The 24,792-nt window shown below is 37.8% G+C and overlaps 2 protein-coding genes across 4 annotated transcripts; one reads left to right on the top strand and one right to left on the bottom strand.

Annotated features, from left to right (window-relative positions):
• Positions 1–12,456: 12,456 nt before the first annotated feature.
• Positions 12,457–17,483, bottom strand: LOC111196629 (uncharacterized). Of its 3 annotated transcripts, none has more exons than XM_049476250.1 (5): positions 16,835–17,476; positions 16,611–16,724; positions 16,363–16,462; positions 16,109–16,216; positions 12,458–13,730 (listed from the first exon to the last, which is right to left on the bottom strand). In XM_049476250.1, the coding sequence occupies exons 1-5, from the start codon at positions 17,011–17,013 to the stop codon at positions 13,260–13,262; spliced, it is 972 nt and encodes a 323-aa protein (XP_049332207.1). In that variant the 5' UTR covers positions 17,014–17,476; the 3' UTR covers positions 12,458–13,259. The 3 variants fall into 3 exon arrangements, with proteins under 3 accessions (XP_049332211.1, XP_049332207.1, XP_049332208.1); XM_049476251.1 differs by lacking the exon at positions 12,458–13,730 and adding an exon at positions 14,388–14,427 and having other exon boundaries at positions 16,835–17,483; XM_049476254.1 differs by lacking the exons at positions 16,611–16,724; positions 16,835–17,476 and having other exon boundaries at positions 12,457–13,730; positions 16,363–16,503.
• Positions 17,484–19,037: 1,554 nt separating this feature from the next.
• On the top strand, positions 19,038–23,881 carry LOC125799458 (coiled-coil domain-containing protein 106-like). Its single transcript, XM_049476218.1, has 4 exons — positions 19,038–19,271; positions 20,173–20,220; positions 22,886–22,999; positions 23,087–23,881. Exons 1-4 carry the CDS (start codon positions 19,091–19,093, stop codon positions 23,389–23,391), a joined length of 648 nt encoding a protein of 215 aa, XP_049332175.1. The 5' UTR covers positions 19,038–19,090; the 3' UTR covers positions 23,392–23,881.
• The last annotated feature ends 911 nt before the right edge of the window (positions 23,882–24,792 follow it).

The following is a 24,792-nucleotide window of genomic DNA, read 5'->3' as shown; positions in this document are numbered from 1 at the left end:
CTTTTGCTCACCAGAAAAATGGGTGGATCCAGGCAGAAGGTGATATCTTCTGAACTGTGTATCAGATCCAGATGGAAATCTTGATATTTTGTCTCATATTTATCTTTTAATGTCAAATACAAATGTTTTCAGTGTACAGCAGAAATAAAGGGATTGACCTCACTGTTTCAATACATTTGGAGGACCTGTATATATAAAATACAAGCTTGTGCATGTGGTAGATTTGGGCGTGATGAGAGTGAAGGTAGTAGTAGTATCTGTATCTACAGGTGATGCTCCCCCTTTCTCCTGTCACTGTGACTGATCCAGGATCAGCTCTTCCCTGCAGACCCTGCGGTGCACGCCTGTCATTTCTCTCTGTAATGGAATGTAATGGATCTGACTGAGTATTTCTCTGTCTCAGCAGGGGAGTGGAGGATTGTGCTATTCTCTCTTTGCTGGCCCAGCATGTGTGTGTGTGTGTATGTGTGAGTGTGTGAGGAAGAGGGGAAAAAACAGAGGCAGTTGCCATCTCTCCTGCTGTAAAGGAAAGCCAGAGTCCTCACACTGAGAAAAACACAGAGACCTGCCATTTGCAATTTTATTAGCACTTTAATAGGTTTTCCTCGAATCTCCAGCTTTGAGCCTTTCCTTTTTTAACGCTCTTGTATTAAAAAGGTCTGACACGCCTCGGCTTCAGCTCGTCAGTATTCATGCATTGAAATGAGGCATCAGGGAGGAGGTGAAACGATCATTTTCAACATGCTCTTTATGTGCGTCGCAAAACGGACACTGCATGAATTATGCAAGGCAGGTTTTAAAGCACCTGGCTCTTTAGAAAACATTCTGCCAAATGTATCCGTATGAAAAAAAAACATATCAGAAAATCATCACATTGAGAGCATTACACACTCTAATTATATGCAAAAAACATGGTAAGAACAGTTCTCAGGATTTAGGTAAAGTTAGCTGATTAGCTGTCAGATTCAACATTAACCAGTTCGTTAACCAGACTCAGTATTAACACATTCATATGAATGGTCAGAGATGTAGAGTGATGGTGATAGTCCATGTAAAAAAAAAAATGATTGCCCTTTCAGTAGAGAAAAAAACATCAGTGAAAACGAGATTTATCGCTCAAATCCTGCTTACATTCAAAACACATAATATATAATAATTATAATATCTAATATAATAAACAAATAAATCCATTCTGTAATTTTGTAAGTTAGGCTAAAATGTAGCTAACATTTTGATGTCAGCTCATCTGCACTGTTTTTTGAAGATGTAACCAGTGTCCAGAGTGTGTGCAGGGGCACTGTCACATACTTCCCCACCAGCAGGTTGAGGGTGAGCCAGAGCTCAGTGATATCAGCAGCTGGTATCTTTTCTCAGCCCTGGTCCACCCTGTTCACTGCCCAGTAAACTGTCGTCTGGACCTCCCCTGCACCGACATTGCAGGGGGGCAGTTAAGGCCCACAGGTCCCTCCCTCCCATGTTTGACTCCCAGAGCATGTGCCGTACGGTCCCGGGGTCGCTACACCCCGACCGTGGGCAGATGGGGTCCATTTCCATGCCTAGGGAGTAAATCACGGACCTAACCGGGAGGATCTCATGAGCAGCCATCCACAACAGGTCCTGCATGTACAGGACAGCGGGTGAGCAGCGTTCCTGCACAAGAGAGACAGGAGACTTATGATTACAGGTGACATTTTGATTTTTTAAAACATTCTGAAAAAATCTAAATCTTTAGACTGCACAAATCTTTACACTTTGCAAGTAATACACCACCAGAACCTTGCCATAGGGTCATCACATAATTTATGTGTAATGCAGAAAACTTGCATTCTTAAAAACAGGTCTGAGAATCCTATCCCTCCATTCTCTGCTCTTTTCTTCCTCAGACTCTTCACACTCTGTCCCCAACATGAAATAAAAGACGGCTTGTTTAAGACCTAAATGCAAACTTCTGGGGGGACCTAAAACAGAGCACTGAAGCAAAGGTAAAATAATGGCTTTTATCAGCCTGCCAGTTATCAGTTCTGTCTTAGTCCCCAGAAGCCCAGTCACTGCCTAACTTTCCCTATTGCATTAGTATAGCTCCCCGTTCACCACCCTCATTCCCAAAATTTAAATCAAATTCCAATTTCAGGTCAGTACTTGATGATCTGGACCAGGGGCCCTTCCAAACCAGTCAATCCAGACCTCTTTGGACAAATGAAAACTCTAAACATAAAAGTGTAATGATGTCAACATGAAGAAAACCATGTCAGTTTACCTGGCAAGTTTTCCTTTGATCCGTGTGTCCTTTCTCAAGAACCTGCGCCAGTGGCTCTATGCATGCCCCATACAGAATTGGAGATAAAGAACACTCTTGGTGGAGCGTACACTCACCACTTTTGTGAGGTTCCCATTAACATGAATCTTGCTGCTGATGTCATTGTAAAGCAGCCCCTCCTACTTTAAAAAAAATGTTTGCAATACCTGAAACTGGTAGTGGTTCAAGACCCAATCAAAAGCTTTTTCAGCATCATCAAGCTGCTGGTGCTCAGAGGGAGCAGAATTGACCCTGGTCCCTCCAAGTGGGTAGACGGCGCTCTCTCCCCACATTAGTAAAGGGTGATGTCTGCTGCACAGGGTGTCTGTGAGCTGATGTATCAGAAGCGAGTCGCTGCGCTTTTCTCTGAGTGGGCTGTGATGCTGCTCGACAATGCTGCATCAGAAGGCAGCTCAAAAAGAGGTGGTGACTGAATTCACATGCATCGGAGGAAGCATGTGTTAGTCTTCACCCCCCTGGTGTTTTGGGGCATTACTAGCCCTCTCATGCATGAATTATAAAAAATTCAGTCAGGATTTTTTTACTACGTGTTTTTATACATCCTTAGGGATGTAAAACAAGTTTTGAAAAAAAAAAAGTTTTTATCTTTATTCAGTAAAGAAATATTTATCTGTCCACTCAAATGTACTTCATGCATTTTTTATTGTAAAAAAAAAAATCATCAATGTAATAACTTGGTAGTTATATAGGCATATTTGTAATTTAGTTATACAGTTGTAATGTGACATTCTGTTGAAATGGTGGTTCCTCTAAACTGAGGAGGATAGTGTGACACAAGTAACAGTCTCTGAACTGCGGAACCTTGTATATTCTTGACTGTAACTGGTATTTATCATACTGTATTCTTGGCAAGTCTCTGAACTGTTAAGTCTCTAAATTGAACATATCATCTCATAGTATCTGATAGCATGTGTCATATTTCCTGTCAAATCATGCTTGTTGCTCATTTCTGAGACTATTTTCTATGATAGTTGCCAAAGCATCCAGGGCATAAAGCTACAAGACACTGCATGCAGATGTACTTGGTTCTTCGTGTGCATGCTGCATCTTGGCATCTGCTGGCATTTTTTGTTTCCTTGAGCTGGGGCCAGTGGTTTCCATGGGCATACCGGATCTCGGGGGGGGCCTTAGACACTGCTCTCCGTTTTGCCGGTGGTGGAGTAGCACTGGGTCTTCCTCTGGTGTGTATCTTCACGGATCCTGCATTGATAAGAGCACGAGCTATTGACGCCTTGAAGTGCAGCAGATCCTTTGCTTCATTTCCAGACATTCTATAAAGGAGCCAGGCATTCACAGTTGTGACATCAAGGAAGTGAAAGAACACTCTGATGTACCACCGTTTGTTTCTGCGTCGGTGGGGATACATGGCAACACATTGATCCATGAGATCTACTCCACCCATATGCTGATTGTACAACTTCACGGAAAATGGCCTTTGGATGTTGAGCATTCGCTTTTCTTTTTTGCTCGATCTCTGTGCCACATCTGTTGGGGACAGGCCAGTGCAGGAAGAGGCCATGTGAATAACTGAACTATCCAACCAGCGTGTGATAGTGATGTTTTGAGCATTGGTCACGACAGAGACAGATCCTCTTCCTTCTTGCTTCATTTGCTTTTCTTTTTTCAGCTTTTCTTGAGCTCCATGGAGCCTGTTGCTTCTACATGTGCCAGTGCCATAGATCCCTTGGTGTTCCAGTGCCTGAAGGAGGGGAATAGTGCAAAAGAAATTGTCAAAGAACACCTTGTGGTTCTTGTCCTGAATGTCTTGACAAAGGCGCATGACTACATCTCCAGCCATTCCCAGCTGACTGATCTCACCTCGTCCTCCAGCTGGACCTTGATAGGGTTCAAAGTTGTACATGTACCCAGAGGATCCTGCTCGGACCCACACTTTAATTCCCCAGGGCTTGGGTTTTTTGGGGACATATTGTTTGATAGACAGGCGTCCCTTGTAGGGAATCATCATCTCATCGACAGACTGAAATTCTTCTGGGTCAAGTGCTGACTGGAAGGTTTCCTTGAGTGCATCCAAAACTGGTCTGATTTTGACAAACCTGTCAGCATTTTTGGGGTCCAGTGAGTAGTTGTCAACAAAGTGCATGTACCTAAGAATTTGCTCGAATCTGTTCACTGGCATTGCATCAGCTATCAGTTCAAGACGAAGTCCTGTCTCTGATGACCAGTACATTCTGGATCTAGGATATCTGACATATGACATTACCATATTAATTCCAAGAAATGTTTTGAACTCCTCTGAGGTCAATGCCAGCTTGTCTTTTCCTTTCTGGACAGCGTACAGGTTTGTATTGTGCACAATGTCATTGATCATATCCTGGGTGAAAAGATGCATGAAGAAATCTATTGGATCTGCTCCCTCAACATTCATCTTGCTCTCCCCTAAGAAAGGAGGCAGGTCTCCCTCAAACTGGTTATCCTTAGCTCTCCAGATATTTCTGACACTCTTTTCTTTTGCTTTTTTCCCCTGAGCCCTGGAAGGTGGTCCCTCAGGTTGAACAGCCTCATCTCCCTCATCAGCTTCATCTCCTTCCTCAGTCTCAACTCCCTCAGCAACATTTACAGACTCCAACTTCACTACCACTGCTTGACCCTACTTCTCTGCTTGCACCTGTCTGTACTGGCAGCCATTCCTCATCACTGCTACCAGAAGCACAGTCTTCCTCACTTGAGTCTGGAAACTCCTCTATTACCCTGTATGCCTGTTTTTTTGAGCTCTACAAAATATAAGGATTTAAAGAAAAAAAATCAAATTACATTATAAAAACATAAAGAAGTTGATTTACAGCCAAAACATTAAATGATATGAATTATTTTAAGAACAACATTGGTAGTAATTGACATTACATTGAAGTTGAAACATAGCTAGTGATGCATGATGTACAACTGAGTGGACACATGATTAAGCCGCATTTCCTCCAAATATAAAATAAAAAAATTGAAAATCTGTACATAATATGTCACCTTAGATGTTACTTGACTTAATTATATTTTTTTTACCTGCAATGGTAGCTTTTTATAGAAGGTAGAAACAGAAATAGCCGAGGTGTTTGGTCTTTCTCCCTGCCTGTCATCCATCTTGGTTTCACTGACTACTTTTTCCCATTGCAATGACCAGCCAATGGGATTTTTTTGTATAGGATGATGCAATAGCCTTCACTAGAGTGGACTATATGCAGCAGTGCCCAAAATTGCAAACATTTATAGAGAAAAAACACTTTTAAACAGCTGTACACTGTAGTGACCTCTATGCATGAAAGGGCTAGTGATAGGGGGAGTCCTAATGAGTGAGTTGGGTAATTGGCCGTGTAAAATTAGGGAGAAAATATGAAAAAAAAAATCAGCATTTAAATTTCAGGGCTTTCAGCCAAATGTTCTGTCTCTCACAAAACAGGTAGCGTCTCAAACCAACACTAGGCTGTCCATCATCTTCCTTCAGGGCATGGTGTGGGCTTGATCCGGGTCACCTTTTGTGTATAGTAAAGTAACTATCCCTAATCTATAACTGTCTGGGAGTCAGTTATTTACTGCATGATTTTAATGTAAAAAATACAGGAGCTGGTAACAGTGTGGGGTATTGATATTGTAACACACATACTGATTGTCTCAGCAAAACTCAGCAAGCACTCCTTCCCACCTCCCCAGCGTTTACTCACTGACTTCCACACTTTAAAATTCTGCTAAATCTCTGGAACTGAGCCTCTTTTTTAACTCTCTCACAGAGAACAGGTCTGACACACAGCGGCTCCGACTCGTCAGTATTCATGTATTCAGATGAGTCGTCAGGGAGGTGAGGCGATTATTCTGAACGCGCTCTTTGTTTACGTTGTTCACGGACGCTGCATGAATTATGCAATTATGCAAGTTGGTTCTAACAATCAATTAACCGTGGCGGGTGCTGCAGCACCTGGGTGTTTAAGGAGACAGTTTCAGCATGTCTGTAAAAGCGCATCACAACACGCCCGTCCTCGCTAATTTCCAGCTCGGGAAGCGCCACATTTGCAAGTCAGAGATCCTCCATGTGCTCATCGATCCTGAAGACTGCTGGCTAGAACTGGAGCAACACACACACACATGGTGCTTCTGTGAGGCTGAAAAGCATCCAAGGTATGAATATGCAAGACACACACATTTTACACTTATATACCAAAAGTAAATGAAATGAAACTAAATAAAAAATGAAACTAAATCACTAACCTTAAAATATGAAACCATACACACTGCATGCACACACACACACACACACTATTTAAGCGAGAGTGTGCACAGATGGATTGATTTAGAATGAGCATGTGTGATAGGAAACATAATGACCATGTCAGAAAAAGGCAGCATTTGGTGTGTGTGTGTTTGTGTGTGTGTGTGTGTGTGTGTGTTTCTTAGTTGAGGACTGTACATCACTCTACTGCCTGAGAGAGTGAGTGTTATTTCTGTAACAGAGCTTAAGTCTCTGTTGAGGATGTCACAGCAAACTCCCGCGTGCTTGGGTGTGTGTGTGTGTGTCAGTGAGCTGCCCAGCAGTGTTGTATCATGTTCAGCAGGCGGTGTGTGTGTGTGTGTGTGTGTGTGTGGACAGTTTTTTGTCTATTCTCAGGAGAAAATCTCAGCTGGACAACTTCAACCTCCACATCTCCCTCTGACCTCGATCTCCTGCTGACTCTGCTCACTGACTGACTCTACTCACAGACTCTTTCTGATCCCATAACTGTTAATAACTACCTCATACCCTGCCTCTATACCACACCATATTGAGAACATGTTGACTAGTGTTTAACTTCCCACAGTGCCTTCCTTCCTGACTCTAATACTTTACTTTCTGACTATTGTTTTTCTGACTATTGTTTTTCTGACTATTGTTCTAAACTGACTCCCTTTGTGACTCTATGTCTTCCATTGGTATCACTATCTCTCTCTCGCTCTGATTTAATGCCTTCCCATAATTTCACACATTTCTGATTTTATACTTTATTAAATTATCTCTAATAAAATATGCCTTTTCTTATTAAATATATTATACTACACTATACTCTTCACTACACTCTACCCTATACCTCCCTGTTACCATATATTTTTAATACTCCACTCTATTCCTCTATAGATGGTAATCTACATACTCACCCAATTACTTTTCCAAATACTCATCAATATATTCCTGCATTTATTTACACAAATAATCTTCCAAATTCTCGCCATATACTCGCAGCAACCTCATATCATAGCACCGCCCCCACAGGCTTGTTCGCACTCCTCTTACTCTGATGCTCCATCACTCTGGAATAAATCTAAGGGTAAATCTTGACTCATCTCCACCTTCTTTCTTTGCTCCAGAGACTAATATTTATTCTCCCTAGCAAACTGAAGCTTCACTGATAAGCAGTTTTCTTAAGGCTACACAGCTGTTTAGTCCCAATCTCTTGAGTTCCCTTCACATTGCCAGTGTGGAAAAGCTCTTACTTTCACTATTAAACATTTCCCAGACTTAAGTAGTTTTAGTTTCATCACCTTATATGTTGTCTCTTCCTGATGCATGCCAATATTTTGACCCTGCTGAAACCTTTACAATCTTTTCCATGACCAGAGGATGAGTCTTTTACATGGTTGTTTAACAAATGAGAAGCTACTCACTGCATCTGTTAGGGTTAAATAACTTGTTGCCAGCTGAAACATATTCACCCATGCAGTGATGGGGCAATCTTACCAGTTTGTTTAATGAAATCTAGGTTGAGATCTTTTTTTTCCAGGCAGTGTATAAACTCTTCTGACGTGTCCAACCGGTGGGAAGCAATGGTAACTACAAACGACTGATCCTACAGATTATACATGCAGTTTTTAAAGATATTCTGAAAATGAGTCTAAAGCTCATCTGCAAAATAATTCTGCACTTCTCTTCCAGAACATGGAGATCTTAGCCCTCATTAGGAGGGTCCCTGCTTGTCCTGCCTGGTGTGTCTGAACTGTAAACAGCCACAAAGAGTCTGCACATAGCTGCAACAATGATTCTGATTCTAAAACCAAAGACTGAGTTAAATCTCTCCATTCTGTTTTACAACACTGCATGTAGTCACGATCTCCTGACATCTAAATGTCTTCACATGGTGATAATGGATGAAAACTAAACTTATTTAGCATTTTTTTCTGTGAATAACTTTTGTAAAACATTTGGATGAAAACCAAGCTCCTCTCTCTCCAGCATTATATACAGAATCTCAGCACTCTAGAAATCTGCTAGAAAACGAGAGGCAGGGATTTTGGAGGAGGGGTGCAGAGAGTAGAAGAAAGTCAAGTGGGGATAAAATGGATCTGATTGTTCCTCTGACTAAAGGTCTAGTGACAGCCCGGAGCCGTCACGCCCGAAGACAGGGATGAAAAGAAACCTGTCACAAAATAACAAGCAAAGTCTTCAGCACAGCATCAGAAACTGAGGAGAGTGACAGGAGGAGTGTGACTTTAATGTTAGCATATCATTAGCATTCATACCCCATGGTAAAAAGACCCCCCCTCCCCCGTAACGGCCTCGTATCTCCACAGTGATGTCCTGCTGTTAATTACAGCTTCATCCCTCATTGATCTGAACCCTCTTAACCACTTTATCTCCTTACAGCGGCGAGACAACGCCACTAATTACAGATGACACCAACCATCACTGAATAAGTGTATTCATAATTTATGATCATTTTATAGGACATTAATCGGCACTCTGGATCACTACCCTGCCGTGAAATAGACTCACTGAGAAAAAAGTCAACATCAACGTATCTCACCCGCAATATTCTTTCATAAACTCTAAAATACTAAAATACTCATTTATATACTCACTCAAGTACTGTTCTAAATGTTTTTATACTGTTCAAATTATCACACAGATAATGTTTCAAATATTTAACAAAACACAGAATATAGCATATATAAACACAACACTTTTGGTGATTTTCATGAGCTGAACTCAAAGATCTAAGACTTTTCTAATGTACACAAAAGGCCTTCTATCGTGGCCAGCCCAAGTTACACCTGTGTCTCTAATCAGCATCTTGACACACCACACCTGTAACTGGTGGATGGTTTATCTCTGCAAAAGAGAGCAAAACCAAAAGTTTTGCATATATATATATATTTTTTGTCAGTGTATTTAGCCAAATACTAACTGAAATACTCACCTGAATACTCTTCCAAATACTTCCTTAAATATTTAGCTAACCACTCACCCATGTATATTCCTCCAAATATTAATCCACTCAATACTAAATACTTTTCCTAACACCCTTACTCATCTTCATCCCAATACTGTTCCACATTCTCAGTTACTCACCCAAATACTGACTGAAATGCAGCTGTAAGAGTGCAGTAAACAGAATCCTCACTCTGAAAGCACAGGCTAGAAAAATAAGGGCCCCCCCCGAGAGAAGACCACTCGACAGAGAGAGAGAGAGAGAGAGAGAGCCTGGAGAAAAAGAAAGCATGTTCTCACTGACACGCTCTGGAAGCATGAGTGGTTAATTACAGTAAACTAAGATTCTTCAGATAATCAGAGACAACACACACACACACACACTTCTGCATTAATCAGTGTGTGCATGTGTGTGTGTGTGTGTGTGTGTGTGTGTGTGTGTGAGAGAGAGAGAGAGAGAGAGACAGAAAGAGAGAGAGCGAGAAACAGACAGAGCATTTGATTTTTGATTATTAAAATAGAAACTTTTATTTAGCTAGCCATACAAACAAACCAAGTGTGCTTTCCATGAGAAATCTGATTCCGTGTAAAATTAGCCTATGAGCACATGTTCAGCTCCCAGCTACAACTTAGGGCCAGCCATCCAAAGTGCACTGACCACTTAAACACTTCAAGTAGATTCATACCAGTCATATTCCAAAAGACCTTATAAAATTCAGGAGGCAAGCCAGTCATGCCTGGTGACGGCCCAGCACAGAGTTGCTGAACAGCAGCAGTTACTTCATGATGTTTAATGTCACTATCCAAAGCTTCAGCCTGCAATGCATCTAATTTTAACAGCTGCTTTAATAAAACCTTTCCACAGACAGGAAGCATCACACTGGTGTTGAAGAAACAGCATAGGGTTATAATGAGTTGCCTTCCTCTCCAAATCAAAGAAAAGGCACTTGGAATATCCATATATTCAATGCTAGAGAATGGAGAACAAGGCCACTTTCTTTGTTTTCAAACCTCCCAAAAAGACAAAAATGTTCGTACAAAAAAGCTCATCATATCAATGAAGCTATATGATGATCAAAGAAACACCAAGGAACCAGTGGTGTGCCGTGAGGCCCTTCTTACCCTTCAGAGAAGGAGTGACCATAGGCGCATGTAAATCATTACACAATATTTAATCAGGAAATATATATTATAGTTATTGTAAACTATAAGCATATATTTTATAAATTAACTAAAATTAAAAACAGCAACTAATTCAAAGCATTAGTCTGGGTTTTTCAGTTGCTACAGGACTCTTATCTGACTAACAGAGGTATTTACCAATTAAAACTGCTTTTTAAAGTGGCTTCTGCCCCCTTGTGTCTGCGTGACCCTTCTGCTGATTTTAAGAAGGGTGTAGTAATAAGTCAGATAGCAAAGTCATGGGAAAATCTAACCAATCAGATAACTATGGGGGCGCGGCCATGGCTGTCTAACCCCCTCTCAGCAGTCTGGTAAAGCGCATGCTGGATTAGAAGGCTGCCCTTCAGTGTGAAACTAATTCACAATAATAGACCACCTGACTGGTGAGTTTTTGTGTGTACTTAATGTTTTGGCTGCACTGGCGTACTGTAGACATACAGATGAGTGATCTTAATTGAACGACTGTACTTGTAATAACATGAAGCATTGATTGTTGTGGTCTTTTGCACCTGGTACTCTTGTCATGTCTAGCTGTGTCTGTGGGCTGTTAAGGTGTGTTAACTTCATATAACAAATCTAAACAGAGAATATATAATTATTGTAATATTCATAAATGTGTAGGTCGGCAGGGGTGGGGTGTTGCAGTTGCCTACAGTGCATTTCCAATCCCTTCCTATTAACATTACTCATTTTTAGTGCTGCTGGAGACCACTCTTTAACGTGCGAAACAATTATACATGTTCACTACCAAGATTACATACATAAACTTAAAAAAACATAAATCCTTTCCCTCTACTATCCTCCTGTACAAGTAAACCCCCTCCCTGTTCTAACTCTGTGACCTGTAATTGGGCTATTCTCAACCTCCTAGATATGAACACACCTAAACCTTCACTTCACACAAATTTAATTTACTTATAAGTGCATACTTTTATTCCCACCACATACCCCACTCAACCTCATTACCCTTAACACTGTGGGTTTCTTGCAGAAATAATGCAGAAATATTTTTAAGTTTAATAAATTCACTTAAAGCTGCTGTCTTATTCCACTCTCTAGCCCCATTCATGTTTAAATAAGCAACTCTGTTTCTCAGAGCAGAGTTTGGAAGAATAAAGGAGATAAATAGGAACACACCTGCAGGGTCACATTCATTGCAACAGAGACACTTTTGTTTGCTCAATTCACCCAAAGTTGCAAATAAACTTCCTTCTCATACACATCTCCAGCATTTCTGTAGGGTGGTGTAGATTCACCACTCATCATTAAGTCACTGTCTTCCACATTAGCAGTTACACCTGAAACATCATCATTATTCTCCTCATCTACAGCATCCCATCAGAGAAAGCAAGACCAATTGTTCCAATTTACCTGAACTACATCAACAGCAGACAACACACCATCCATAGAACCAGTGTTCACAACAGGAGTGCTCGGCTCACTCTGTTCCACACTGTTACCGATCGGCCTCACGGCAGTCCCGTACCAGAGGCGCACATAAAACATAAGGGTAACACTTTCTATGAATCAGGTATCTATAAAGCATTATAAATGCATTCATAAAACTTTATAAACCATTCATAATGCTCTATAACACTTGACATAAGCCTTTCTAACTATACATAAATGTTTATAAACTCAAACATAAAACGTTATAACACCACAGTATAAAGCTTTATACCACTAAGCGTTATAATGCATTATAATATATGTGTATTTGCTGTTCTTAGCATTATTAATGAGACCTGTTTCATAAAGCTTAATAGACGTTGAGATGCTTTATAAAGATCCACAGCGATGCCTTCCCTCTAACTGCTATATGCTATAAAGAAAATTGTTCTGTAAATGCACATAACATCTAATGAACACTTATAAGCACTTTTCACAGACTTTAAGTAAAGTGATGAGTTATTCCACATTAACAAAGGCATATGCCAAATTATAAAGCTTCATAAGCACTTTTTACAGACTTTAAGTAAAGTGATGAGTTATTCCACATTAACAAAGGCATATGACAAATTATAAAGCTTCATAAGCACTTTTTACAGACTTTAAGTAAAGTGATGAGTTCTTCCACATTACCAAAGGTATATAACAAATTATAAAGCTTCATAAATGTTCCTTACAGCACGATAATGATTAATGTCTAAACAGAAAAACACAATTACTAGTTTGTACTTTAAACAGGGTAGCATTTATTAACAATGCATACATTTTACATCAAATCTACTTAATGGATGTATACAAAAAAGATGCGAGTTTACAAACATATAACCCAAAACCATTAATATTTTACATTTTCTGTTTTTATCAGTAATTGATTTAGAGTCAGAAAAGTGTAAATCTGAATTTCAGTACTATTTTTATATTGCAAAAACCATAACGAACGTGACCAAAATATTAAATTACATGGATGGAAATTAGCTGGACATATTTGCCTCTATTATTAAAAATATCCTTGAACACACTGTCAAACTATGTGCCAATATTAAAACATATTAATACAGATTATGTATTTTTGCATTTAATGACTGCAGATGCTAAGATCCACTATTCTGAATGCTCCTCTGGACTATTTAATTAAGAATGGCTTTTATACATTTTTCTAATGTCATGGAGCAGTCTTCCCAGTATACCCCATTTGTGCTTCTTGGCGAGCCAGTGTTCCCATTCTATAATCTTCAGGTACTGTTTCAGGAGTTTTGTGTTTCGGTTTGCTCTGTGTCGCCACACATCAACCTTGAATTTTTGCCAAGCCCTCTCCAGGTGCTGGGTGTGAGCCCTAGTGAGTGGATGTACAAAATGTCTCTTGTGGCAAACAGTATGGTGGTCATATCCAAGATCTGAAAGACCTCTGTACGCTCGCCACTCATCAGTAATGATACTGGTGCCTCTTCTCACATAGTGTCTCACAACAGGTAGCATCTGTGCACTCGACCTCTTGGAGACGATTTTCAGTATGGGCTTCCGGGTGGTAACGCCCACTTCAAGAATTCCTAGTACCCACTTTTTGCTCCGTCGCCAGGTAGAACCTACACGTCCACGATTGTACTGTAAAAACATTTAAGAAAATAAAGAAAGTTATGGACTTCAATTAAACGCTTTGCATTACACAATACATTATTTTAACATATACATGGTCAATAGTTTTTTATGTGCACCTACATTTTTAATTACTGAACATTAGAGGGTGGTTCATTTTATCATACATATGAAATCTCTTTAAAATATGCAACATTGACCAGCTAGAATGGCAGGAAAAATATATATTGTTTATTTATATACATTTTGAAGAATGAATTTCATAATAACATATGCTCTAATATAATAAAAGTAACATAGGTTCTTACATACAGTGAGGAAAATAATTTGATACACTGCAGCTTTTGCAAGTTTTCCCACCTACAAAGAATGTAGAGATCTGTATTTTTTATCATAGGTACACTTCAACAGTGAGAGAAAAAATAAAAATGTAAAAATCCAGAAAATCACATTGTATGATTTTTAGATAATTAATTTGCATTTTATTGCAACAAAAAAAATAATTTTATCATCTACCAACCAGCAAGAATTCTGGCAATTACAGAGGTCAAGTTTAGACTTCACGCTGTAGAAGGGATTTTGGTTCACTCCTCAATACAGATCTTCTCCAAATCTTTCAGGTTTCAGGGCTGTTGCTGGGTAACATTGAGTTTCACCTGCCGAAGATTTTCTATTGGGTTCAGGTCTAGGTAGGACACTCCAGGACCTTCAAACACAGCCAGAAAAAGTCAGAATAGGAGAAACTTAGTAAAGAAAAGGGTGCAGGTCTGTTAAAGACAGAATTCTTGCTGGTTGGTAGATGATCAAATACTTATTTTATGCAATAAAATGCAAATTAATTATTAAAAAATCATACAATGTGAAATTTCTCTGGTTTTCTACAATAAAAAATGACATATCTCTCCATTCTTTGTAGGTGGGAAAACTTGCAAAATCGTTTGTGTATCAAATACTTATCTTCCATACAGTAGGTGGCTTATTGTGTTATCAATAAATCACAATTATCATCAATGCCATTCTGGTGTTAAACTATAACTATAAAAAGTATTCATTACTACATGTACTAAGGGCCTTCCCATTGTCACATAACCACATAACTGTAGCTAATAGTTTTAATGTTTGCTGGCGCATAAAATAGTTTACCTGATGCAAAATGTAAGAATCTAAAAACTCTAAAAATTAATGTTTAAAATGAAACAAATTATTTGCAAGAATGCATTCTTATATATATATATATATATATATATATATATATATATATATATATATATATATATAAGAATGCATATAATATATAAAATAATATATATATATTAGGGGTGTCACGATCTCAATATTTTATTGAATCGATCGAAATGAGGTCATGGTCTCGAGCATCGAAGTCAAAAAGACGATCGACGATCCCTCCCTCTAAGCTACGCAAATGACGCAGCGCGCTACGCAAATGGCGCAGCACCAACACAGTGCATCCTGTTCATTTAAATAGAGAGAGACGCTGCATGAGCGCAGCCACGCCCTTCGTTCAGCTGTGTGAGAAAGGCAGAGAACAGCTGCCTTTCAACCACGGAGGAGAAACTAAAAACGGATTTATAGAACTATAGATCACAGTGAGGTTGATTAAAAATCTTAAACTTATGATTGACTACACCTGTTGCTTCATTTGAATAAAAAAAACATCTTTCTCTCAGATAAAGTTAATAATATATCTTTCTTAAAGACTTGTCATTCTCAGTCTTATTTTTCATGTTTAATTGTTATAGTAGGATAGAGTTCAGTTTGTTAAGGCTTTAATTGTTCTGTTATTTTGTACATGACCGTTCCTTTTTTATTATTATTTTATGTTGCTGTTTTAATAGTGCACACTGTTGCTACCAAAAAAAGCCACTAGATGGCATTACATATATATCTTAATAAATAGTATATTATTTAAATTTAATGAGGCATATGCCTCTCTGCTGTAAAAAAAAATTAAATCGAGAATCGAATCGAATCGTGACCCTCAAATCGGAAATAAAATGGAATCAAGGATTTCGAGAATCGTGACACCCCTAATATATATATATATATATATATATATATATATATATATATATATATATATATATATATATATATATATATATAAAATGTGCATATCAAGCACATCTGGGATTTTTAAGGAACTTTTTCAGCACCTGTCATTTTTTAGGTGAAAATGTACCTAAAAAACTTAAAGGGGTTCTTGAGTTACAAGTGGCTCTGAATTGTATTGGGTTACAAACCAGTTTAGGTACTACGTAACTTACGAAGCAAATGTTTTAGTGAAATGCTTGTACTTGAAGATTCATCTTTATTTTGATGTTCCAAAGTTTTGGGAAAAACACCCCAGGTTAGTCAAACATCTGCACCTTTCTTTTGTGTGAGAATTTACTCTCATCTATCATCACAAAGTGGTGTGGGCCCCCAACACGCATCCCTCCACGCTGTCGAAGTTTTGTCATCGCTGAAATGCAGACCTTGAGCACAGACAAATTACAGGTAAGATTTTCTTATAAAAATATAATTATTATTATTATTATTACATTATTATGTCATGTACTTTGCTTGGTGAAGTGTTTAAATTAGGGTTAACAACTATTTAGGATAATGAAAATGTTCTTACTTTTCTCAAAGCTGATGTCATTTTGGTCAGAGTTCTGCTACTGCCAGCTATCCCATCCTCAATAAGGTCCATCTGTCTCTGTCTCAGGCCCTGAGAAAATCTTAGGATTGGATATTGTGAATATTGTCTGTAGCCATATTGTTACTATAGCTACTGTTAAAAAACATTAATAGTAAAATAATGTCTTGGTGGCATTTAGTTTACTGTAAAGTTTATATATTTTTCACAAACAATACATAATTGCTTACCTATAGATGAACTCTAAGTGTTGTCGCAGAGATAAACGGGAGCGAAAAAACATAGACCCCTTCCGGACAGAAGCCGTAATGTCTGTATGGTGATGTGCATTCCTTGTGCAACACCTGGCAAAATAATTAGGAGTTTACATTAAATACATCTATATTTGATTCGTTAACATACTGCAACAAATGTATATTTTTTACTATTAAGTAAATAGTAATCAAAATCTCACCACTGATATCCATCTCCTTGGAACCGTTTGTGTAACTTCATTTTTTTCTTGCATGAGTTGCATTTCATTGCTCTGGGCAGAATTATTTTTTTCTGCATCCATCGCACAATCTTACATCTGTTTCGAAGATTATCCCTGCCTCTTAATAATCCAAGAATTTCTCTTTGAATTAATGTCATTTTACCCTGCGTACTATTACCACAGCCTCAGTTTGCTTCTGTCCAGAAACGCGTCCCGCGTTTAGCTTGAAAGGAGGAGCTGTAGTCATGTGATGCAGCAAAGAACTGTAAGCAGAGAATCTCTAGAGAGGAGAATACCCACTTGAGAATTTCTTCTCCTCTAATATCTTCTAATTTTCTCAACACAAAACCATATCAGATGTTTTAGTATTGCGGGCATACATTTTTAAAGCTTTTAAACGTTTTAAACATGCTCTAGCTGTAACTCCAGCATCAGCTCACCCACATCATCATACAAAAGCAGTAATGTTAGCGCCTTTACTAACTAAAACCTGTAAATTCTGTACAAAAACTGAAATATATGTTATTTTTTTGCTATTTTATCAAAATATATCATTCTACTTTCCAAAATCCAAGAAATGTCACGAAATTTGAGTTTGTATCCGTTTAACTCCATTCACTTGTATTAATTTTGGACTCCCTCGCGGGCTCCCTCTAGTGGTGGCGGGGATAGGAAGTGGGTATGCTCGCCATAAACCAACTTTGTTATAGGACCTCATTTCAAGCACTGAGAGTAAAACGGACATTTTCAGACTGCTGCTACAGAAGCAAATCAGCCATACAGCCGTCTTTCTTAAGGTGCGATTCAAAATCTGTAAACTTAAAAATCTTAATTGTAGGTCAGTCAACATAAGCAGCTATAATGTGGTAAACTAGCTAGGTATCTTGCTAATTTACCCAATGTGCTGCTAGTCAACTAATTTAGCAGCATACAGTTACCTGCTGGCTAGCTATTAGCTAAACTCGTTTTTTTCTACAAATAATATAGTTAACGTTATATATGTAATATAGCTGTAGTAAAAGTTAATGTTTTAGACTGTTTTATTGTTGTGTTTGTTAAAATGACCTAATTAATGAGCTAACATTAACTAGCCATGACAACTCCAGACTGCAGTGACTCCTAACTATACAGATTAGTTATAAGTAATTTTGGTCAGATTATCAATAGAAACTAATATAGGACATTCAACTGTATGTAACAGAAAGCAACAAAATGTATATATATATATATATATAGTGGATAGTGGATCATTTTCAGCCTGCAATACAAAATGTGCTTGTCCCACAAGACCCATTAAAATGTGCTCAATGTGATCCATGGCTATTACCCCACCTTGACAAAATCTGTGGTATGCTAGTTTATGTAATATGACTATTTTGAACTTCTGTGTGATATCATTACTCTGAATGTTTTTACAACCCCAATTCCAGTGAAGTTGGGACGTTGTATAGAACATAAATAAAAATAGAATACAATGATTTACAAATCCTTTTCAACCCATATTTAATTGAATACACTACAAAGACAAGATATTTCAAAGTAATAAACTATTATTAAACTATTGTTTTTTGCAAATATTCACTCACTTTAAATTTGATGTCTGCAACACACTGCAAAAAAAGTTTAGTCTAGTACAGACAATCCTTTACTATAAATCCTTGCTGTTGTAACACGTGCAGAATGTGTCTCGACATTGTCCTGCTGAAATAAGTAGGGACATCTCTGAAAAAGACGTTGCTTGGATGGCAGCATATGTTGCTCCTAAACCTGGATGTACCTTCAGCTTGGTGCCTTTACTGATGTGCAAGTTATCTATTTCATGGGCACCAACACAATAACACACCCCCTTACCATCAGAGATGCTGGGTTTGAACTTTGCGCTGAGAACAATCCGGGCATTCCTTTTCCTCTTCAGCCTGAAGGACACGGACGTCCCTGATTTCCAAACACAATTTGAAAAATGGACTTGTCAGAACCTCCCCCTTCCTTGCTTATGATCCCTTATGTCCGTTTATATCCAATCATGATACCTGTTTCCAATTAACCTAAAATGCAAACGCAGTCTTGAACGAACAAACCCTTGACTCTACTCTTTGACATGTACAGCATGTCAAAATGATGTACAGATGTGATACATAAATGTATAAATATAATTATTTAACAATATTTAAAAATGAAATTCTGTTTCATTCATCTATTTCAGTATCGCCAACCGTCTTGCAAGACTTGCAGATCATGAAGATGCATCTTGAAACTGAAAAAGAAAAAAATAAATGTCTTCAGGAAACAATAAAACATCTTCAATCTGACAAGGAATTCCTTAAGGAGCAGCTTTCACGAATGACAGGTAGACCATCGTCAAGCCCTTCAGTGTCCAGTGTTTCAGGATCATTTACAGCCACTCCCAAAGTAAAAGGTAATTATCTAAACATAACCATACAAAATCCCTACCTTTTTCCAACATGTGTATAGGCTATAATGTACATGCATATTGACTGACAGCAATTAACCTTTGTTTCACTGAAACATTTCCATTGTGCTAGTTATAGTTTGGGATCCTGAGATAATTTCACTAATTTTACAGTAAAATCACTACATTTGTTTTTACTTGTTGCAGTTAGTATTTGAAATATTATAGTATTGTGACTGTAACAGTTGCTGTCATTACTACATGTTCTGTTTTTGACAAAACTGAAAACTACAACATGCTAATTTTTACAAAAAAATCCACATTGTCACTTATACTTTGGTGTTTAATTATGTCAGCAATTCTTTATATTAAAGCTTACAAACTTACTCTATCCACCAACTAATTTTATTACTTTATGATGAACAGTTATATATTTTTCTTTATTCTTTACATGAAATACACTTCTTGAACTACACATGAAATGTGCATTTTTACTAATCAGGGGTAAAGAGTTAGCAAAAACTTTTTGGTGCTTTATGCATGGCTTGTGCAGATAATGCTGTAGAATTTTTATTACTTAATAGAGCAGTCTATGTTCGAAAATAACAAAAAAAAAATAAGTACAATGTAATTTTTAGTTTAAAAAAAACATGATTTGTACCTGTAATGACACACACTATATCAACACCTGAAGAATCACAATGTACAGATACAAGCTTTGATGCTAAATGCAGCACAGAAGTAACTGATTATGGGTCAATGTACAGTTACCTACACAGATCTGGCACTATATGTTGGTTTCACTTGGAGTTCTTGCAAAAGCAGCAAACTTAAATCTATTAAATTCAAAGAAGCACTTGTAAACTTGACCTATTTGGAATACTTAAATGTGATTTATTCTACTCAGGAAAGAAGGCTATTGGAACAGAGGAAGAGTCAAGTGGTGAGATAGCAGGTAAGTTAAAACTATTATTTACTTCATAAAAACGGTCAAGGGACAATATTTTACATAATTTATTCTTTATTATCCTCCCTTCACTCTGTTCTTACCACAGGGCAGGTATTATTTGAATGTTGGGTTATTCTTAGCAATGCAGTGACAACATCAATTATGTTGTCAATTGTGTGACAATATATGCTTTTGCATCAAATCTGCGCTGTACCCCACGCATTTCCTATGCGTACCTTATGCCGTAGCCTGGTGCACAGCATGTTTCGATGGTTGAGAACTGGGCCTACATGTCCTTTAGTGGAAATACGGTCGTCTGGTCCAGATAGCTGGGTTGCAATGTATGGGGCATGGGAAAGCTTGAAGTACATATAGTGGCTTAATAAGTAGGTTTGTAGGTTTTGTAGGTTTGTGGTATTATTATGAAATATTATTCATTACCTTGATATTAAATAATATCCTTATACGTTCATCATTCATATTCCATTTCGTTATAATTATCATACTGGGTTTATGTACTTGCTATTTTATTATTACAGTGGTCTTACATTTGTGTCTGAGTGGTTTTAAAAAAGTCTTAAAGGGGTGGTTTCCCGGACAGGGATTAAGCCTAGTCGTGGACTATATTTGTCTTGCAATGGGAAATCTCCATTCAAAATTTTGTTTAGTCCTAGACAAGGCTTAATCCCTGTCTGCAAAACCGATCCAAAAAGTCCCCACACATGCAGATACCCTGGATTGATCTGTTTAGCCTTATGGTTCTGCTTACACATTCCCTCCGTTGCAGTGAAACAGCAGAGTGACAGAGACACACAAAATGCACATGTATAGAGGCGCACAACAGCATAGTGCATTTTCAGAGGATGCGCCATGCATGGGAAAAAAAGTATTTAGTCAGCCACTGATTGTGCAAGTTCTTCTACTTAGAAAGATGTGAGAGGTCTGTAATTATCATCATAGGTTCACTTCAACTATTAGAGACAAATTGAGAAAAAAATCCAGGAAATCACATTGTAGGATTTTAAAAAAATTTGTTTGTAAATGATGGTCGACAATAAGTATTTCGTCAATAACAAAAGTTCAACGCAATCCTTTTAACATAACATTTGTTGGCAATGACAGAGGCCAAATGTTTTCTTTTAAGTCCTCACCAGGTTTGCACACACCAGGTTTGTAGCTGGTATTTTGACCCATTCCTCCATGCAGATCTTCTCTAGAGCAGTGATGTTTTGGGGCAACATGGACTTTCAACTCCCTCCACAAATTTTCTATGGGGTTGAGGTCTGGAGACTGGCTAGGCTTGACATGCTTTTTACCGAACCACAGTGGTGTGTTTGGGGTCATTGTCATGCTAAAAGACCCAGACACGTTCCATCTTCAGTGCTCTCACTGATGGAAGGAGGTTTTGGCTTAAAATCTCACAATACATGGCCCTGATATAACTTCCCTAAACCCGGATCACTCGTCCTGCCCCTTTTGCAGAAAAACAGCCCCAAAACCTGATGTTTCCACCCCCATGCTTCACAGTAGGTATGGTGCAACTCTGCATTCTTCTTCCTCCAAAAACAACAAGTTTTATTTTGGTTTCATCTGACCACATGATATTCTCCCAATCATCTTCTGGATCATTCCTATGCTCTCTGGCAAACTTCAGACAGGCCTGGACTTAAGCAGGGGAACACACCTGGCACTGCAGGGTTCGAGTCTCTCTCGGCATAGTGTGTTACGGATGGTAGCCTTTGTTAATTTGGCCCCAGCTCTCTTGAGGTCATTCGTCACGTCCCTCTGTGTAGTTCTGGGATTTTTGCTCACCGTTCTTGTGATCTTTTTGACCCCATGGGATGAGATCTTGCGTGGGGCCCCAGATCCAGGGAGATTATCACTGGTCTTGTAGGCCTCTATTTTCTTACAGTTGCTCTCACAGTGGATTTATTTACACCTACCTGCTGCCTATTGTAGATTGACTCTTCCCAGCCTGATGCAGGTCTTCAGTTTTCTTCCTAGTGTCCTTCGACAGCTCTTTGGTCTCGGCCATGGTTGAATTTGGAGTCTGACTGTTCAAGGTCAAACAGGTGCCATTAATACAGATAACGAGTGGAGGAAAGAAGAATTTACAGGTCTGTGAGAGAAATCTTGCTTGTTTGTGGGTGACCAAATATTTATTTTCCACCATAATTTACAAATACTTAAAAAATCCTACAATGTGATTTTCTGTTTTTTTTTTTTCTCATTTTGTCTCTCATAGTTGAAGTGTACCTATGATGAAAACTACAGACCTCTCTTGACTTTCTCAGTAGGAGCACAATCAGTGGCTGACTAAATACTTTTTTTGCCCCACTGTACAATTCAGCCTTTAGTGTGTGTTGTGCTGGTGCAAGTAAATCAGACACAACAGTACTGTGTTGTATATGCTCAGTGGAGCTGAAAAATAGACAAGGAGTGATCATTGGCACTTGATTGTGTAAATGTACAATATAATAGTGATAGCAATAAAGGGTATTTTTCTGTGAATAATTATTTAGATCTCAAGAATGAAACAAGACAGACATTATGGCATGTATTGTAAAATTAATTTGTTATTTTCTGTCAAAAACAGTTTCAGAATTACTTAAAATGAATGTGGAATATCAAATAGGACAACCATTAAATATAAATTTTTTGTCATGCCAAGTTCTCTCCACAGAATCATCAACTATCGATGAATCATCTGATGAGGAGATGAAGCCTTTTTCGAAGGGGAAGAAACCAAGATCAGCAAAGCAAGATGACCTGAGTCGCACTCGAGGTAACAACTAGTATTGATTTTAGTTTTATTTTGCAGACGTTCTCTGGTTTATGTGTATATTCAGATATTCAGTTTTTTCTTCCATAGCGAAAACTGTTCGTGGAGTAATCCTGCGTTACAAGCGTGCCCTACAAGCCTTTAACCAGGGTGGGTCGATGAAGAAGGCTTTCCAAAAAGTGGGAGTGGACCGCAACACCATATCCAGGTCATCACCGATTGCTGAGCTTGCTCTAGCGGCACCTGGTGTCTTTCAGGCTCTCCCCCCCTGGAATGCCCAAGTGGAGAAGTTGTCAACATTTGTGGACAGGTGTCGAGAGGCAACGACTGATGAAATCAAGGAAAAAATCATGCAAATGAAATCATGTGGAGAACTGTTACCCATGAGCAACTGAGGCATAGTTCAGGATTTAATTTGTTCAGTTAATTAAGTTAAGAAGTATGGGTAACACTTTATAATAACTTTCATTAATAAGCTTTTAACTAATGATAAGTAAATGTGAACAAAGCATTAGTTAATCAGAATTTGAATATCAACAAATGTTTACACATGGCACTTAGTTTTCAGCATGGATATTCATATTTAGAAATGTTAACAAATCATCAGAATTTGAACATTAATAAATCACCTGACAAACCTGACAAATGTTTATCAATTAAAGTTCATGTTTCCAAAGTGTTCATTAATATTTACAAATATGTTAGCCACTTTTTAGTTCCGTAAAATGTGAAAAACAATAGTTATTAATCATTAGTTAATGGTATATTAATTAAAGTTATTATAAAGTGTTGCCTAAATATGTTCTTTTTGAAGGACATATTTTTTCAGCTTCTCCTGAATTCTTGAAAATGTTTTTTCAGGCATAGTTCAGTAGTAAAAATGTTCAGATAATAAGTGTGTTCTTTTTGAAGGAGCAGGTTTTTTTAGATTCTCTTAAAAACAGAAAATGTAAAATATTAATGGTTTTGGGTTATATGTTTGTAAACTCGCATCTTTTTTGTATACATCCATTAAGTAGATTTGATGTAAAATGTATGCATTGTTAATAAATGCTACCCTTGTTTAAAGTACAAACTAGTAATTGTGTTTTTCTGTTTAGACATTAATCATTGTCGTGCTGTAAGGAACATTTATGAAGCTTTATAATTTGTTATATACCTTTGGTAATGTGGAATAACTCATCACTTTACTTAAAGTCTGTGAAAAGCACTTATGAAGCTTTATAATGTGTTATATGCCTTTGGTAATGTGGAATAACTCATCACTTTACTTAAAGTCTGTAAAAAGCGCTTATGAAGCTTTATAATTTGTCATATGCCTTTGTTAATGTGGAATAACTCATCACTTTACTTAAAGTCTGTGAAAAGTGCTTATGAAGCTTTATAATTTGTCATATGCCTTTGTTAATGTGGAATAACTCATCACTTTACTTAAAGTCTGTGAAAAGTGCTTATAAGTGTTCATTAGATGTTATGTGCATTTACAGAACAATTTTCTTTATAGCATATAGCAGTTAGAGGGAAGGCATCGCTGTGGATCTTTATAAAGCATTATGTGAATTAACTCAACGTCTATTAAGCTTTATGAAACAGGTCTCATTAATAATGCTAAGAACAGCAAATACACATATATTATAATGCATTATAACGCTTAGTGGTATAAAGCTTTATACTGTGGTGTTATAACGTTTTATGTTTGAGTTTATAAACATTTATGTATAGTTAGAAAGGCTTATGTCAAGTGTTATAGAGCATTATGAATGGTTTATAAAGTTTTATGAATGCATTTATAATGC

Source organism: Astyanax mexicanus, chromosome 3, assembly GCF_023375975.1.
Source record: "Astyanax mexicanus isolate ESR-SI-001 chromosome 3, AstMex3_surface, whole genome shotgun sequence".
NCBI classification, from domain to species: domain Eukaryota; kingdom Metazoa; phylum Chordata; class Actinopteri; order Characiformes; family Acestrorhamphidae; genus Astyanax; species Astyanax mexicanus.
This window is presented reverse-complemented; position numbering and strand designations above follow the sequence as displayed.

Coding starts and splice junctions, on each gene's coding strand:
- LOC111196629 (XM_049476250.1), bottom strand. CDS start 17,013: ATGACATTAATTCAAAGAGAAATTCTTGGATTATTAAGAGGCAGGGAT. Junction 16,463..16,610: donor CACTTAGAGTTCATCTATAG/GTAAGCAATTAT, acceptor TCCAATCCTAAG/ATTTTCTCAGGGCCTGAGAC. Junction 13,731..16,108: donor AATTCTCACACAAAAGAAAG/GTGCAGATGTTT, acceptor ATGTTTTTACAG/TACAATCGTGGACGTGTAGG.
- LOC125799458 (XM_049476218.1), top strand. CDS start 19,091: ATGAAGATGCATCTTGAAACTGAAAAAGAAAAAAATAAATGTCTTCAG. Junction 19,272..20,172: donor AGCCACTCCCAAAGTAAAAG/GTAATTATCTAA, acceptor TATTCTACTCAG/GAAAGAAGGCTATTGGAACA. Junction 20,221..22,885: donor GTCAAGTGGTGAGATAGCAG/GTAAGTTAAAAC, acceptor TGTCATGCCAAG/TTCTCTCCACAGAATCATCA.